The sequence below is a fragment of the Stegodyphus dumicola genome, chromosome 9 (assembly GCF_044657685.1).
Source record: "Stegodyphus dumicola isolate Sdum_Otavi_A_Nest chromosome 9, ASM4465768v1".
NCBI classification, from domain to species: Eukaryota; Metazoa; Arthropoda; class Arachnida; order Araneae; family Eresidae; genus Stegodyphus; species Stegodyphus dumicola.
The window spans coordinates 46,418,802-46,436,523 of NC_140776.1; the positions used below are offsets into that span (position 1 = coordinate 46,418,802).

Consider the following 17,722-nt stretch of genomic DNA (forward strand, 5'->3'; position numbering starts at 1 on the left):
GTTCAGAATAGTTCAGTAAGAAGACATTTTGCAGATAATTTTGAGTATAACTTAATAAATCGTTGCTCAACTATAACTATATATAAATCCTTAAAGCAGATAGTTCTAATGAGATTCCCCTGTGATAATTTCGAATCTGTCTGAAGAATCGAAGTTTTTCTTTTAATCTTCTGAGTTTCTATTATTATACATAATTTTCTTAATTTTAGAAACTAACGTAAGTGGCGGTTATAGTTTCTATTTTATAAATTACTTTTATGTCGAGTATCATTATGTTATGTTACGTTTATTACGTTTTACTTTTATTACTCTAGGCTTATTATGTGAAAGATTTAATTTTTTTACTTTATTTCTTCCAGTTTTTCAGCTTACTATGGCCCACCAGCGGCCGAGCGGTAAAGTCGCTGAACACTGGTAGTTCGGTCCGAGGTTCGAATCCCGCGAACGGGCTGGCTGCATGGGCGTTTTCGTGGTTTTCCCCATGTGTCACGTGTATACGAGCCAGTTTCCCTTAGAAAGTCCTCCTCGACGGCATCCCTCCTCTTAGGCAGATAGCCTCGAGGCTTTGCCATAATCACACACACACATCTGACTATGTGGTAAATACTATGATGAATTTTACATCTAAACTGCTACAAAACTTAAAAAAAAAAAAAAAAAAACTGAAAGGTTTTAGATTTTAAATTACGTCCAAAGGGGCTTTTTTTTAACATTTATGTGTGTTACCTTTATTTATTCAATATTATGTTCTTTGTACGTAAATGATAAAATTGAGTTCAAGAGCAATATTGCAAAAATTGAGCATATCTTTAGAATTTCCGATGCACAGTCTCACGCGCTGGAGAAAAAAACGTTCGCAGTAGGGTTACGTCATTCAGAATTTGATGGCTTTATGTACCTTTGTTTTATCACAATGCGAGAAACATACATACATTTATTCAGATTCTTCATTATTTAATTTCTTCAAATATAATACAGGTCGATAATATTTGGTGGCAACAGTTTGAAAAGTGAAACGGACATTCAGAGTGATTCGACGCAAAATCGCAAAACGAAAAAAAAATAGTCCCTCAGGGACAAAGACCCTTTGGACTTTAAATATATATATATATATTTCAATATATAGATATATTGAAATATTTTTCAAATTTATTATATTACATGTTATTCAGTATGTGTATACTTTTCACTAACTTTCAGTGATTTAAGAAATATTTCGATATTTTAATATTCTGTAGCATTTCCTTCGTAAATGACGACTAAGATACTGATTTGCTATTTGGTTTGAACAAATTTTAAAGGCGAATTCTCCAGCCTAACTAAAATGTTGCCTAATGTTCAGATGCCGTACTTTATTGAACCGGCGAACGTACTTAAAAAGCCATCTTCCATTTTTACGTAGTTTGATAACTGATTATGACAAGCACGTTGCTTTGTCGTCTCGAGAAGGCTATTTACAATATAGAAACTGCTCCTTTGATAGAGAATTTATGATATACAATTTGAAAAATCACGAAATTTTTTATCTCATTTTCAGGAAATTACATTGCTATAAAATGTTTGTATTAAATAATTTCAAATATCCAATCATTATTGAAACTGTCCTTTTAATTTTTCGGATGAAGTAAATAACAGTACAGCAAAATAATTTTTTAATATCTTCATTACAGGTTAGAACCATAGACTGCAGAGTTAGAGTGCTTAAGAATGCCACGCGACTTGTGCCGAAAGGTCTCTGTATAGATGGAGGATTACCCGAACCTCCGAGTATTCAATATTGCCCCTTAGATCCTTGCCCAGAATGGATTACAGGTGATTGGTCAGAAGTAAGACTCTTAATAATACTTCTTCTTCAACATTGCATGCAAAACATTGCATGCTAAAGCATCCAAAATAATACAGACAAAAAAGCAATATAAAAAGATGAAAGATGGGAATCTGTAACTATATTTATCCCCATTGATCATGATGTGTGATCTAAGGATAATTGCAAATAGCAAATTAAAAAAAAATCAGCACTCTTGACGCGATTTTAGAAGCACCTGGAAAGCATAAAATTTTCTCATTAGCATGCGTTTTACTTTTATATGTATTTATATATAGAGAGAGAGACTAAAGGTAAGAAATTTAGAGCGTCTACTCTTGCCTTTTGGATTGCTGTCTTCTTTTCCTTTGCTCTAACAGTTATGAATTCAAAATGTATGGTTCTTTGTTAATTATTATTTATTTTGCAATTAATACATTTTAATTTGAATTTAATATCAATATACAGTGTCTATTTTTCTTTTACGTTTTTAAATTGAATTTATTTCATAGGGAAATGTTTTTGTATGTACGTTTTTATTTCATATGAATGGAAAGCTGTTGCGCTGGGGAGGCCTTCAGAATTTTCGGATGAACTGTTCTGATTAAATAGTTTAATAAGCTAATTTTGAATGAACAGAAACGCGGCGGTTTTTCTGAGAGGAGGGATTCAATTGAACCTGATCTACCTCCTCTCGATAACGTTGATTCAGATTTCGATTATATTCCTCTTATTATATTAGTATTATTACATATTTGATTTACATATACAATAAGTTAATGTTTTATTTATTGGGAAATTTTGCGATTTTACTGGTTTCGATTTTATTTCTTTTATGCCTTCGTGAATTAAGTTCTAAATTTCTTACTTTTTTGTCAATAATTGATTAAATTTTTGACAGCATACTGTGCGGAAATAATATTTGGATATTTTTTTCTTTTTAAAATTTTTTTGATACAGTTTTACATAAAGATTATTTGAAATTTATTAATTATGAATTTCAATTTTTGGGCCTTGTGAAATATTAGTTCTAAAGTTCTTACTTTATGTCTTTAATTATATATATATATATATATATATATATTACAGAACATGAATATTTTGTAACCGAAGATTAAAAATTAGCTTTTTAATTTGGGTGTGTTTATTTCAAATGAATCTACGAAATATCTTAAGATAACATAATATTTAAGGATAAAGAAAATCAGTTTGAAAAAAAAAATACATTAAAAAGTGTGCGCTACAAGACGTTTAACCGTAAACTACACAAAAAGGAACTTAGTAAATAAATGAAACGAATTATTTAAAAAAAGTATTTAAAAGTATTACGAATGAAATTAGAGAAATAAATCCTTATTCAAGTTGAAATCTTGTGCTTCGATACATCATGGCCACAATGTCTCTCTAAGCTATCGAAAAATTTTTGTGTTTGGGACTACGAGTTTTGACAGGACTATAGCATTATTAGGAGGCGTTCAACCACGTAAAAAAGCAACTAATCGGTGTGCGAGTTGTTGCGACGTCTGTTATCAAGCAATCAATAAAGCATTGTGCTGTAATACTTGCCGTTACAGTATTCTTCGTTTATGGCTACTGCAACAATTCGGTGCTGACTCTCCATCGCTTTTATACAAGATGGTGCATCTCGAAATTTTGGACGTTGCGTACAAAAGGATTTGGTCACATATTTCAGCGATAAGAGTATCATTATTCTTTTGTTTCTATTAAATGGTCACCAGATTCGTCGGACAGCAGTCCGTATGATTTCTGCCTGAAGGACTACATGAAAAATATTGTAACTGAATATGCTGCACATTCTGGTAATCTGAAAGGTAGTACTTTATTGCGTGTGTGAAGGATCACATAAAATCAATAACAATCAGCTTTGAACATCGGCTTTAATTTTGCAAATATAAAACGGAGAATACATTGAACAACTTTTTTAGATTTATCTCGTACACACATAATTGGTGTTTCATTGTGTCAATGATTATTGTTTTGTGCAATTCATGTGCTTATGCAAAATAATTGCGTTGCTTACAGCTAAAGTATTTTCCCTCACTCATTTCTTTATATTGTTTACAGGATGACACATATAGTACCTAAAATTTAAATAATAATAGGAGTGTGAATGCTTGTTAGTAATATAATGTGTGATTATATATTTATATGCTTTACTTGTATTAGCATAATGTGGTGAAACTAATTTAGCTAAATAACATAGGCATTAATGTAGTACATATTCCAAATAACAGTGAAACTTGAAATGAATGTCCTCCTTTTGCTTGGTTGTATGGTTTGAGGCTTCCATCACGCATCTCAACGTGTCCTGTGGAACAGCGTGTACTTTACGACTGATGGCAGTCTTCAATTTGTCACTCATTCACAAACGATGTGAAAAATACTCCATCCTTCAAGGAAACACAAAGAAAATGCTCCAGAGCTATTAAATCTGGGAAGCGAAAAGGCGAAGTCAAATCCCAAAATTGAGACGTTTTAGAAATGTCTGTTGGGGTACAGTCATACTTGTGTTTACCGTTGCAGCATCTGTTGGAATCAAATTGTATCTACGTCTTTCTCATAATCCTGGTTATTTTCACTGTTCCGCTGCAATATCCATTGAGCACCTATCACAGCCTATTTCCACAGCCGCAATCCAAAACTGCACCCGTTAACGGTCCATGTTAAACAGACTGCATTATTCCTAGCTCTCCACGTGCGTATAGGTGAGTGAGTGAGTGCACCGCTATGATGGCTTCCGACCACGGACATGAACCAAACGGAATTATATACCATCACGGCGGGGAAGACTCCAGAGTAACAAGGTTGAATATTATAAACTAATAACAGTTTTTACATATTGTTAACTGCAAGGCACTAAGCGTTATTCTGGTTATTTGCTTTAAGTTCTGAACTTTTGAAACATTATAATATTATCCACGGTTGTTTCTGCTTAGGCAGTGTCCTGAGATCTTCTCCAGTTCTATCGGAGCACGTTCTATTATTAAGGTCAAAGAACTCCACACGGACACCCGAAGGGATTAAAGCTCAACTTTCGGCAGATTTGAAACCCTCCCAGCTAGGGATCACTTTAGTGCAGATTCGGCCGACAAGGTCCAGAGAGCTTCTCATCCGATGTCGAGAAAAAGCTCACCTGCTACGCCTGAAACAGGCAATCGAGGACAGGCCAGCACTACTAGAGACACTTGAATTTCGGGAGCCCAAGCCAAGAAGGGAAAGTGTAATTATTTTTGGAGTACCTGAGAATCTAGGAAAAGAAGATCTAACAGCAGCACTTGTAGACCAACTGCCCAATTTCAATCCCAGTGCTTTTCAAATACGAGCAAGCCGTTCCGAGCAAAGCGGAAGGAAGAGCTGGGTGATAGACATTGATCCTAAGTCAGCAGAACACCTAGTTAAGTTAGGCCATCTTTTAGTGGGTTTTGAGTCTTGTCCTCTCCGTCCGTACATTAGGATCATACGCTGTTACAACTGCCAGGAGTTCGGTCACTATAGCAGGAACTGTAAAAACGCTCCAGTTTGCGCGAAGTGTGGTAACAGCCACCCGACGCAGGAGTGTAGCTCGGAAAAAGTGAGTTGCACTAATTGCTGCAGTAGTAATTCTGAAAAGGGGACCTCTTTCAGCACAGATCACCCAGCTACTTCAAGTTCCTGCCCAGTGTATGGAGCCCATTTCGAGAGTCTGAGAAGGACCACTGCAAAGAACTAAACCAAGATGACACTAAACAAACATATAGCAGGTCTTCGATTTTTACAGTGTAACTTGCAGAAGTGCTATGCAGCAACCATAAATACGCTGCAAGTAATGACACATACTGCTGCCAATGTCGGAATTTTCCAAGAGCCATACGTTTTCAACGGAGTGATTCCTAGTGTTCCAACACACAGCAGAACGTTTCTCTCAAAGAATCAGCTAGCTGCAATTATTTACAGTGGCCCTCTCTCCCCTCTCCTAATGAAAATCACAGAGCATACAGTCTCCATCAGACTAGACACTAGTAATTGCAGCATTGATATTATTGCTGTGTATCTACCCCCGAGCGAAGATATTACCTCTCTATTAGAGGAACTTAATTCTAACCTTCTAACTGGGGCATCACACTGTATCATAGCAGGAGACTTTAACGCCACCAGTCAACTATGGGGTGCTGACTCGGAGAACCGAAGGGGAATTGCCGTACTCGAATTCTTAGACAGTAAGCATTTCATTGTCATCAGCGCTCAGGACTCACCACCTACCTTTGAAACGTCTAGAGCTCGAGGGTGGCCAGATCTAACAATATCAACTCCCAATACAACTCCGTACATACAAGATTGGACAGTGAGTGACCTGCCGTCACTCAGTGATCACAAAATTATTACTTACAAGCTGGAAACTCCTATAGACTACATAATAAAGAAAAGATTCAAAACGGCATTTGGAGGACATTCCATTTTACGCGAACACATTCGAGCGCATGTAGAGAAATTTATCAAAGATTTCAACAACTGCCAGGACAGAAACTCCTTAGATAATCTCTACGATTTACTAGTTACAAAAATAGTGCAAGCCGCCCACAAAGCATATCGTTTGAAATCTGTAAAGGCAAAATACTCGATATCCTGGTGGTCACCAGAGCTTAACACAGAAAGGAGCAGAGTTCGAGCACTTCGCAGAAAAGCACAATCCACGGTAGATCCATATCTACGGCAACTCAAAATGATAACATACAATAAAGCCAGAGCTTTATATAAAAGAAAAATTAAAGAGGCCAAGTTAATCTCATGGAGAACTTACTGTAGTAATGTCACTAAAGCCTTTGGACCTACTCAAAAGATAACATGTAACAAGTGTTTCGTCCTACGACCCTTTCGCCTATGGTGAATAGCACTGCCTCATCCAACATCGAAGTAATCAGTGAGATCATAAATGCAGTTTTTCCTGATGATGATGAAGAGGATTTCTTAGAGGAGCAAGAGGAAGCGAGAAAAACCTACAGTATGAAATTTCGCCAAGTTACCAGAAGAGACGAACTCCCTCCTACGCAAATGGAAGTGGATAACATCATACGTACTCTGGCACCCAAAAAAGCTCCAGGTCCGGATGGAATTGATAATATCATCATTATAGAGATACACCGGGAATTCCCAAAACTATTCCTTGCGGTCATTTCAGCTTGCTGGAAACATCAGTACTTTCCTAAAAATATGAAGTTGGCAGAAGTGGCGTTATTCCTAAAATCAGGCAAAACTCCGGCAGAACCTACATCTTACAGGCCAGTCTGTCTACTGCCAGCGCTCGGTAAGGTATTGGAAAGAGTAATTCTTTACAGATTGGACTTCTTCCTGCAAAGGAACAACGCCCTGCATCCCAACCAATATGGATTCCGAATGGGCAACTCTACTGAACATGCCATAAAAGACTTAATGGCCACTATCAAACAGAACAAGGATAACAATTTGCACTCACTGGCAATAGCCATTGACATCAAGGGAGCCTTTGACTCCCTTTGGTGGCCAGACGTAATAAATTTGCTGTACAACATGGCCTGCCCAACAGCCATTATTACCATCCTTCGCTCGTACCTTCAAGATCGAAGTGTACAAGTAACATCAGACAGCGGCATTTATGTCAAAAATGTCTTTAGAGGATGCCCACAGGGGTCATGCCTTGGACCAACACTGTGGAATATAGTGGCAAACTCGGCATTTCGTCAGTTTGAGAGCGTAGAATACGCTCGAATCATAGCCTATGCGGACGGTTTTATGCTTGTTGTGGCAGGAAGGAGTAACCTCGAAATGAGATCTCAATACTGTCTTGATCTGTTCTCCCAATGGGCCAGAGCACATAAGCTTCAGATTTCGGCAGAGAAAACTAAAGCTTTGCTCATAGGACGTAGCAGGCAGCTAAGACGCAACCCAAGCATTAAACTCCATGGGATACCGGTAAAATGTTTCCCCAATTGAAATATCTTGGGCTATTACTCGACAACAGACTTTCTTGGATGCCACATGTCAGGAATCTTAAGACTCGAATTAGCATCCTAAGCAACAACATGAGACGCATGACTTCACATAAATGGGGTATCTCATCTAAGCTACTAAAAATTTGGCATAGAACCATTACAGAAAGAGTAATAGCTTATGGAGCAGCAATCTGGGGTGGCGAACTTACCTCTCATATGAAAAGATCCCTGCTCTCTATTCAGAGACAGCAGCTACTTCAAGTATGCAGGGCCTACCGTACCACGTCAACACTAGCCCTACAACAACTAGCAGGAATTCCTCCCCTAGATTTGATAGTAGAAAGGGAGGCAGCTATCGTAAGGGTTACCAGGCTGGGTCAAACTTCAACACTCTGGGGTCATAGTTATCACCACTCGGACTACGAGGAGCAAAACAACTGCAATAACTTTCATCCAGCAGCTTTTAATCTCTCTGACGGTATCAGTATAAACGACCAACCAATTCAGAGGTACAGTAATAACCTTTTCACAGATGGCTCCAAAACTGAGAACGGCACGGGCAGCGCCTTTTGTAGACTAGAAAATGGAGTTGTAACATTCGAGTGGAAAAGGAAATTAGGCTCGAACAACTCGGTATACCAAGCAGAGCTTCTAGCTATCAGTGCTACAATTAGATATGCGAACACATGTCAACAGGAGAAATTCTTCATACTCAGTGATTCGGCATCAAGTCTGGCGGCTATCGCAAGTCAAAACAGCCGGAGTCCATTGGTATACAGAATTCAGAAACAGCTTCTGACAATGCCTATTTCGCAAAGACCCACTTTAAAATGGGTTCCTGCTCACACAGGGATTCAAGGCAATGAAGCCGCTGACCTACTGACCAAGCAGGCAGCCAACTGCACGGATATATTAGAAAGACCAATTAAACTTCCTTGGTCTCATATTAAGAGAACAACTTTGACAAGTCAGCTACAAAATTGGCAAAGTAGATGGACAGAGGCAGAGGTAGGACGAAGGACATTTCGCTTACTGCCAAAAGTTAACATGGAACTAAAGACCCACTGCGCTAGCCTAACACAGTTTTTGACAGGTCATGGACCATTCCCAGTATACCTGAACAGATTCAGACTTAGGGATACTCCTTTCTGCGAATGCGGAGAGGAAGGCGACACGGACCATTATTACTTCCATTGTGTACCAACATATGCGCCCATGCATTTTGGTAGAGCACCTATTCAAATTGGTAAATATAATGAACGTGCACATTTTGTCATTTTTTGCTTCACTAGTGAATAAGTGATTAAGACCCTAAATGCGACTTCGTGCAAGGTTCAAATTCTAAACAGACTGGTTGCAAGCGCATTCTCATGGGTTATCCTATACTATGTAATATTAGCATGAGCAAGTTCCCATTTTCAAGCCCTTAGTATTGGAAATGGGGAGATTTAGGAAGATAAATGTGAGCTTTGAAATAACACAAAAATTCTCAATCTTTTTTTCTACTACGAGATTCCCATAATTAATCGTTATAATACACTGACTACCAATAAGTATTTGGACGCCTGTGATAGAAAAGAAAAACTAACTTTATTCAAAATCAATAGTTGGGAGAGCCTTTACGAGAGGTAATTACAGCGTGGACCCCCTGGGACTGGGACATACTTTCCACAAGTCTTTGTATGACAGCTAGTGGTATTTTCTTCCACTCGGCTTGGAGAAGACATAGAAGTTCCTTCACCGATTTTGCACGGGTAGTGCACCCCTGAATTCGGCGATGCAACTCGTCCCAGAGCTTCTCGATAGGGTTCAGGTCTGGACTCTGGGAAGGCCAGTCCATTCAATGAACTCCATTGGCACCATACCAAGCCTTGGTTAACGTCGAAACATGACAACTGGCATTGTCGTCCTGAAAGTAACAGGGATCCAACCCGTAAAACTGCCACAACGTAGTAAGCCCATTGTCATCCAAAATAGTTCAGTAGGCATCGGAGTTGAGCTTACTATGAATGGGGCCAAGGGTCCCAGCCCATACCAGGAGAAACACCCCCAGACCATAATTCCACCTCCGCCGAACTTGACTTTTGGCACAATGCATTCTGGCAGGAGACGTTCTCCAGGTAGACGCCAGACCCAGACCCTGCCATCCGAAAGGTAAAGGGTGAACCTTGATTCGAACTCCAAAGAACCCGTTTCCACTGATCTACGGTCCAATTTCGATGTGCTTTGCACCACATTAACCGAGCAGCGCGGTTGGACTTTGTGATCAAAGGCTTATGGGCAGCAGCACGACCATGAAAACCAAGCAGATGTGCTTCCTTGCGGATGGTATTCATTGAAACAATACTCCCGGATGCCTGTTGAAACTCCTCGCGGATGAGGGCCATCGGTTGGGCGCGGTTCTTCCGAATTTCTCTGGACAGCACTCGTCGGTCTCTATCTCCCAGTTTCGTTGGTCTGCCGACTCGGGGCACATTCCGACAATCACCGCTCACCTTCCACTTCTTAATCACATAGGCCACTGTCGATTTTGGGTACTTCAGATCGCTAGATATGTCCTTTAAGGATCGGCCACATTTGTGATACCCGATAATTATACCTTTCCTCGAAATCAGAGAGCTCCGAACTGCGAGACATCTTGCATGCGACTAAAGCCGATGCTGTTTCCTACACGATATATACCGGCGGAGCCTCTGACGTACCTTAGGACCGCAGATATCGTTATTTGCATAGGTGTCCATATACTTATTGGTAGTCAGTGTATTATGTTTAACATAAGAAGAAAAATGTGCAGCAAAGGGCAGACCGAGTTGCTCTGTAGCTACGCTACTGATACCATAAAGGTGATATTTTAAAATTTTATGATGAAATATCACTATATATTCATGCAACAAAATCACTTCTGATATTCTGATTCTGTAGAAAGAAGAATTGGAAAAAATCTTCCAGTTCTTCTTTCTACAGAAAAGAAATTTATATGGAATATAAGAATCTTTATTTTACAAACTACACATTTATTTATTTATTACTTTGTTTTGACACAAGTACACAAGAGAACTAAAGATGGTTAATTCATTGCGAGAATTAAGGAATTTAAGTTCCCTGATAATAAATTCATGTATGTATTTCCGAATTAATTAATTTATGTATGCAGATACGGATTAATATGAATCAACATTACATGCTTTTTTTCCCATTACAGTGTAGCACAAAAAACTGTCTATCGTGGAATACCGCTTACCAGAAAAGAAGTGTTCTCTGTGGTCTGGCCAATGAGACTCTTACACCGAGTCACTGTGATAGTAGAAAGCGGCCTAGAAGGAAACGTGAGTGTTTCAATTCGAATTGCCAAGGAGTCTGGCGAGTTAGTCAATGGTCTGAGGTAAGAATCTATTCGGATTTTATTGAAAAAATATACTGCTCGCCATCAAAAGTGAAACATTAAGAAAGCAAGAATTATTAAATCTAAGTTAACACATAAGGTAAAGAAAGTGCCGAAACATTACAAATCCCTTCGAATTCCAAATTAGTATTGCATGAAACATTGTGCACATCAATAACAGTGCAGCTGCAGGCAGTGCCTTATTACATGTTAGACTTACAAGTCACAGACATAGGACTCCAGATTTTAGATAGTCTTCAAATCATTATGGAATGGCTCATCACGGTTTTTCCATCAGATAAACAAGGAAAGTGGGAGTCCATTAAAAACCGCTGTGTCTAAGACCTCCAGACTTTCTTAATTCAGAACAAAATTCATCTGCACTAGATTCAAGTATTTTAAATTATGCTAAACTGTTCTGCGATTATACATTAGACGTAATGCAATACATTAGACGTATGCAATGGGTGACAGACCCCTGAACGAGTAGACCAAGTAAGAATTTTAACATTTTGGATATCCATATACTATTGGTCGTTTCATGTCATAATGCAATTACACATCGGAATGTCTTGCTAGAAACTGGCTTCGAGAACTCTGATGCGAAAATAATTGACTCAATCCTCACAGAAATGTTCAACATACCAAGGATGCATAATTGGATCCAACAGCAGCTAGAAATAATAGCACCCTACACATCAATTGGTATGGCGATGCGTAATGATGAACTTCCTCAAACCGGACCTAGGTACCACCGGACACTAATGCGAGCATTCTAGAATTTCAGGCAGAAGGAACAATCTACTAAGAAACGATGTTATGCCATTCATCTCTCCATTCACGACATTCTAGGCACACTTCTCTATCGCAAACAGTACACAATCGAATACAACAAATGCACTGAGTGTTTTGGGGAGGGAATCCACAACACTACAGGAGATGTCGAAGTGTACCTGTTGGTCGCTGTGTAAATAAAATTTATAATGTGACAATGATCTGTAATGGTGATGTGCACAAAATGACTCTTTCGAGAGTATGGTAAGGCAGTCAGTCGTTAGCCTTCATGTCAGTGATTTCGTATCTCTTCAATCAATCGATTCCATATTCCACTCATACAAGTACCTTTTTCTTCAGAAGGAACATTACACACTTCTGCATGTCCATATGCCGCAAGTTTCTTATGATCAAAATAGAAACCAACTGGTATGAATGCGATATTCTTCGACAAGGCATGCTTTTGAATCTGCTCATTGAGCAGCTACATTTAAATAGCATTTATTGGCTAGATTTGTCGAATTACTAATTTTGCTCTTTATAACTTTACGTTCATTACGATGATATTTAGATAATAAAGAAACTAACGAACGAAAATATATTAAACAAAAAAGTAATATACACACTAGTAAAAAAATACTGATTTATTTTTCAACACGCATACGATACACGACAACGAAATAAACCTTCGCGAATAGCTCGGATATATTAATTTAGGAGCAAAACTCAGTAAATCTTAATTTAAGACACAAATACGCAATGAGTTCTTTTCCGCTTACTGAAAATGCAATACGTTCGTGATAATTAATATGCAGTGTTGGAAGCTTTGCAACGGTTTCCAAAATCTGCTACAAAAGATATGAAATGTTGCAATAAGTACATGTCGAAGATGTTTTACCTAAGGCACAGCATTTCAGGGGTTCAAAAATTTAGGAAAGGTCATTTTCAAGGCTGTTGTGAATGTAAACGCACATCCCGTACTTAGTTCCACAGCTTTATTTCAGTTGATAAAGTAAAATGTAAAACATGTAGTTGACTTCCAGATCCATATATGTTATCGTGTTACTGGTAGTTTCGGTGAGCGCACACATAAAGGCGCAGTTAATCCGTTTCAATCTGATAAATTAATCTTAGCAGCAGTAATCGCTGAAAGCTGCATTTTATTGGGTCTTACTTTTGACCTTATCCAGTTCCTTGTTTTGTTTCTTAGACGTTTATAGTCAGAAGAAACACAGTATTTTTTTTAAATTTTGATTATATATCTGATAAATATTTAAATATTTTAAAATTAGACAATCGAACTTCCCGTTAGCGGACACTCACAGGGCTAAGGATAAGAGTTCATTATTAATGATTATAGGCTAGACAGGAGTATGCTGGTCTTCAGCTTCAAGGGACCGGAGATTCAGAAACTGTCCATTAGCGCGAAATAATCACTAACGAACAGCGTCTGTTAACAAAGGTACTGTATGTAATTGCTTCTTGCATTTTGCTATACATGGAAGTTGCAATATATTCTTTACATTTTTTCTAGTGCACAGCAAGTTGTGGATATAGAGGATTTCGCAGCCGTAGTGTACAATGCATATGGAACGGAAGTCAAGAGCCAGCTCCGTTCAACGCTTGCAAAGGACCACCACCACCATTATCATCACCATGTGGTAGAACTCCATGCAGTGATGGTAAGAGTACATGCAGAAAATTGACATTATGTAATGTACAATCAGCAATTCACAATTTGAATAAAACATTTACGTGATATCCTTTACTGTCGCACATTTCTAAAGGCTGATTTTAGAATTATGTAAGTTACCATATATTACGGCGCATAAACCACGCACCTATAATTTCAAACTACTTTAAAAAATTTTTTAGGTACAATCGTCGTATAATGCGCACAGTTTTCTTTACCAAGAAACCTGAAAGATATATGTGCAATGCACTTATATTTTGAAGTCATTTATTCGAAGATTTTTCCAGGGCTTTCTAACAATGTTATTCTGAACTGACACGTTATAAGGGGAACAATATATGTGTATGGGGAGGAGGGAATGCTTCGGGAAATAAATAATTCTGCAAAGAGCACACAAAATGTACTTTCGATATAAATGAATTAGCGGAATTAGGAGCCGGATGTTTTCTCCTTCTGTAGCAGTTTGAAACCGTGATTTTGAGGTGAACATCGGAGGCTTTAGTAAACCGCAGTTTAGTTGAATTACAGTTGATCTTTTTCCTTTTAGAAGTGAACAAGGCTCCTGCCAAATGAAACACACACAGTGGTGATTTCAAATGCAAAGCCATTCAGTTTGTGAAAGAAAATGGAAATCCAGCTGTAGCCAGTGGCGTAGCAAGCATAACTGGCGCCCCCCCCGAAAAAAAAGCACTTACAGAGGTTTGGAAAAACATTTTCTCCATAGATCTGTGGAGTTTTTAGGATCAGTTTCTTTTCTACTGCGGAGTACAGTCACTGCTCAAAACAATAAGGGGATATTGTGAGTTCGGTGTGAAATAACCATATAATCGACAAACTTTTTAACAAAAGGAAATATAAAACCACGAAATAGAGATGAAAGTTATAACGTTTACAAATTTGGTAATATGCAACTTTAGTGTGTGAAATCGAAAACTATGCGTTTTAGGTAAGGATTAAGGACCTGCAGCATTCCTTTTGCAGTAGGAGATTAAAAAGAACTGACACGCGTTGAATGCTTTGTAGCAGTGATTTTACGATGTCTCAGCAAGATAACTTAATTGACTCGGTAGTCAGGAAGGCCATCAGTCGTTTGCAGGAGAGTCAAACGAAATCCATTGCAGCGAAAGCTTTAGAAGTTTCCCAAAATGTCATTTCCAGACTTTGGAATCATTTTTGGAAACTGGATATGTTTGAGAAATTCGGGACAAGGTCGTGTTATCGTTTTAAAATAAAAAGGGGGAGCTATATGTGCATTTCGTTTAAAAAAAAAATATCTCTATTTTAGTGAAAAAAAGTGGTCAGAAAGAACGCTTTGTATGCGGAGATATTTGGTTGATGTACTGCAAATATTTTATTACACATTTTATCAGACAAACCGAAAAAATAAGTAAGTAATTATATTACAATAGTTATTAATTTTAAATATATTTTCCAGAAATCGATCAAAATAAAAACTGAAATTTTCCCGAAAATCTTGTTTGGAGGCCATTTGGCACCCCTCTGCGAGCGGCGCCCGGGGCATCATACACCCTCTTGCCCCCCCCCCCCCCCGCTACGCCACTGCCTGCAGCAAGCATATTTGATGTTGGTGAAAGCTCTATACGCAAGTGGAAGAAAAGTGAAATCACAATAATTAATGTGACAAACAATATATCTGCATTGCATAAAGAAGTAACAAAAATGGCCTATCCTAGAAGAAAGTGTTGCGAACTGGGTCCCGGAAAATCGCCGAAATGGATTAATTGCAACAAGAAACAAGGCACATTTATTTGCCTTAAAGTGGAAAAAAAAAAATGCAAACCAAAGTGAAAACTTTAACGCAACTTTGAGTTGGTATAGTCGATTTATGGCACGGAATAATTTAGTTCTACGAGGGAAAAAAAAAGAAATTTCGCAAAAATTTCCGAAAGCTTTGAACAACAAATTAATACTTTTCCACAAGTATGTTTGCGGCAAGAAAAATTATTTGCTCTTATATTTTGGAAATATGGATGAAACTTCAGTAATGTTGATATGATAGGAAATAAAACAATTGGTGAAACAACAGTGAAAGGAACAAAAACGGTTCACATAAATGCAACAGGTCATGAAAAACCTCACCTCAACGAAGCACTTTCCGCCTTAGCGGACGATAAAAAAATTTAAACTCATGGTTATTAAAATAAAGAAGGGGAAAAGAGAAAACAAAAACAAAAACAATGCCAAAATGCAACTACCCAAAAGAGTTTTGATTCCTGTTCACGAGAAAGGATGGATGGACCAAAACGGTGTGAAATTGTGGCAAAGAATTGTTTAGCAAAAGCGTTCTCTTGTCTTAAAGAATCCAGAAAGTCTTTTAATTTGGGGCATGTTCAACTTCTATCTAACGAATAATGGGCACAAATTATTGACAGTGTAATATAGACATAGCAGTTATTCCAGGCGGATTAACGCCATTAGTTCATGAATATTAAAGGTTAAAAAAAAATGCAAAAGGAGGCTATAAATGCGTCAAGCCTGTCTAGAAATCTGCGTGAGCGGTGAAATGAAAGTAAACTCGACATAACATCTGACAACCTAGATGGAATGGAGGATGATTATTTATTTATGGATAAAAGTAACTGTGATAGTGTAGATTAAACAGAATTCGATGATGTGCCTGAAGGTATAATGGAAGAAGAATATCACAAACGCCACATGTTATCCGATAATATAAATTTTTAAAATCGTAAAACATGTCACTTCTTTTAAATAAACTGCATTTAGGTACATGTAGAAACCCAATTTTTGTATACTTATTTTTAAATCTCATATTTTTATATCCGGCGTATAACACGCATACGTAAATTGCGATCTTAATTTTTGTATTAAAAGTCCGCGTTGAATGCCTGAATATACGGTATGTTCGTAATAGTTGAAATTCGAAATTATGTGAAAATTTCAAAATCGGAACGGTTAATATACACATCCATAAAAATGAAAAACCTAGAATTTAAAGAAAGAATTCAATCAGCCAAATTCGGAATTTAAGGCAATTAAATTTCAAGAAAACACGGAATTTAATTTAAATATGATCTACTTACACATTTAAATCTGTTTAATAAATCTGTCTAAATACACTTATTTACCCAACATCTGGATGCAGAAAGTAGAGCCACATTATTATGACTAACAACAAATGTGTAACCAGACATTACACATCACAAGCATATAAGATGGATTTCACCATACGTGAACAAGCTGGAAACAGCAACTGTTAGGTACAAATTACGCGATTGGATAAAAGGTATTATGATCAGGCAAGAATACAAGCATTTCAGAAGTTGCAGATTTTGTGATGCAACAATGCAAATTTTGTGAAACAACAATGCAACAGTGGCAAAGATACGGCAAGTCTGAATGAATGAGACTTTTTGATGACATGATATGTCCAATGTAAAGCAATACATCCTACAGAATCTTAAGATGGCTTTTAGAGCAGATGCTTGAAGCCAGCACATAACCAGTTTCGATGGCTCTGTATTTCAAACAACATTAGTCGAAAACAGACCCTTGCTAAATAGTTGGCTATCTACACAACTAGATAAACAACTGTGGTAGCTTATCATACACTTCTGTGTTCAGGTGAGTTTTCATGTTGTGAAGTAACAGTATTTGCATGCTTACAGTCATTAAATCGGCTAATGCTGAATGTAAAATTGGTAGATGAAAACAATTTAGATATGAAACAGTATACTTTTCCGTGACGGAGAATATATTAGCCATTTGTGGCTTCACCATTAGGTAACTCTTTCTTAAACAACATCGCAGAATGTATTTTATTTTTATCATTTTGTTCGTTGTATATACGTGCTGATTTTTCAAAATGTTTGTTTGTTGGAAAAAAGTGATGGACCTTACTACTGTAAATTCTTGTCGATATATGAAGACCACAGCCCTGGATCTGTACTTTCAGGAAAAATATTTGAAACGTCCATAACCTGACTTAACCATATTGTATATTATATAACCTGACTTAACCATATTGTGCTTAATTCAGTAGGTCTTGTTTCTTCTTGTAAACTTAAATAGTCAGTTTATCGCTGCCTCTGTCCTTTAACTTCAGGGGTATTGTTGGATTACTG

The 17,722-nt window shown here is 37.5% G+C and overlaps 2 protein-coding genes across 2 annotated transcripts in view; one reads left to right on the top strand and one right to left on the bottom strand.

The window, feature by feature from the left end:
• Positions 1-17,722, top strand: part of LOC118186513 (protein madd-4-like) — a 246,373-nt gene that overhangs the window by 220,479 nt on the left and 8,172 nt on the right. The window contains exons 17-19 of the mRNA XM_085823406.1: positions 1,671-1,826; positions 10,973-11,152; positions 13,461-13,608. Of these exons, the coding sequence (XP_085679532.1) occupies positions 1,671-1,826; positions 10,973-11,152; positions 13,461-13,608 (484 nt within the window). The remainder of the gene's footprint in view (positions 1-1,670; positions 1,827-10,972; positions 11,153-13,460; positions 13,609-17,722) is intronic.
• LOC118189745 (BLOC-1-related complex subunit 8) overlaps positions 1-17,722 on the bottom strand; it is a 108,811-nt gene that overhangs the window by 30,223 nt on the left and 60,866 nt on the right. The window lies entirely within an intron of this gene.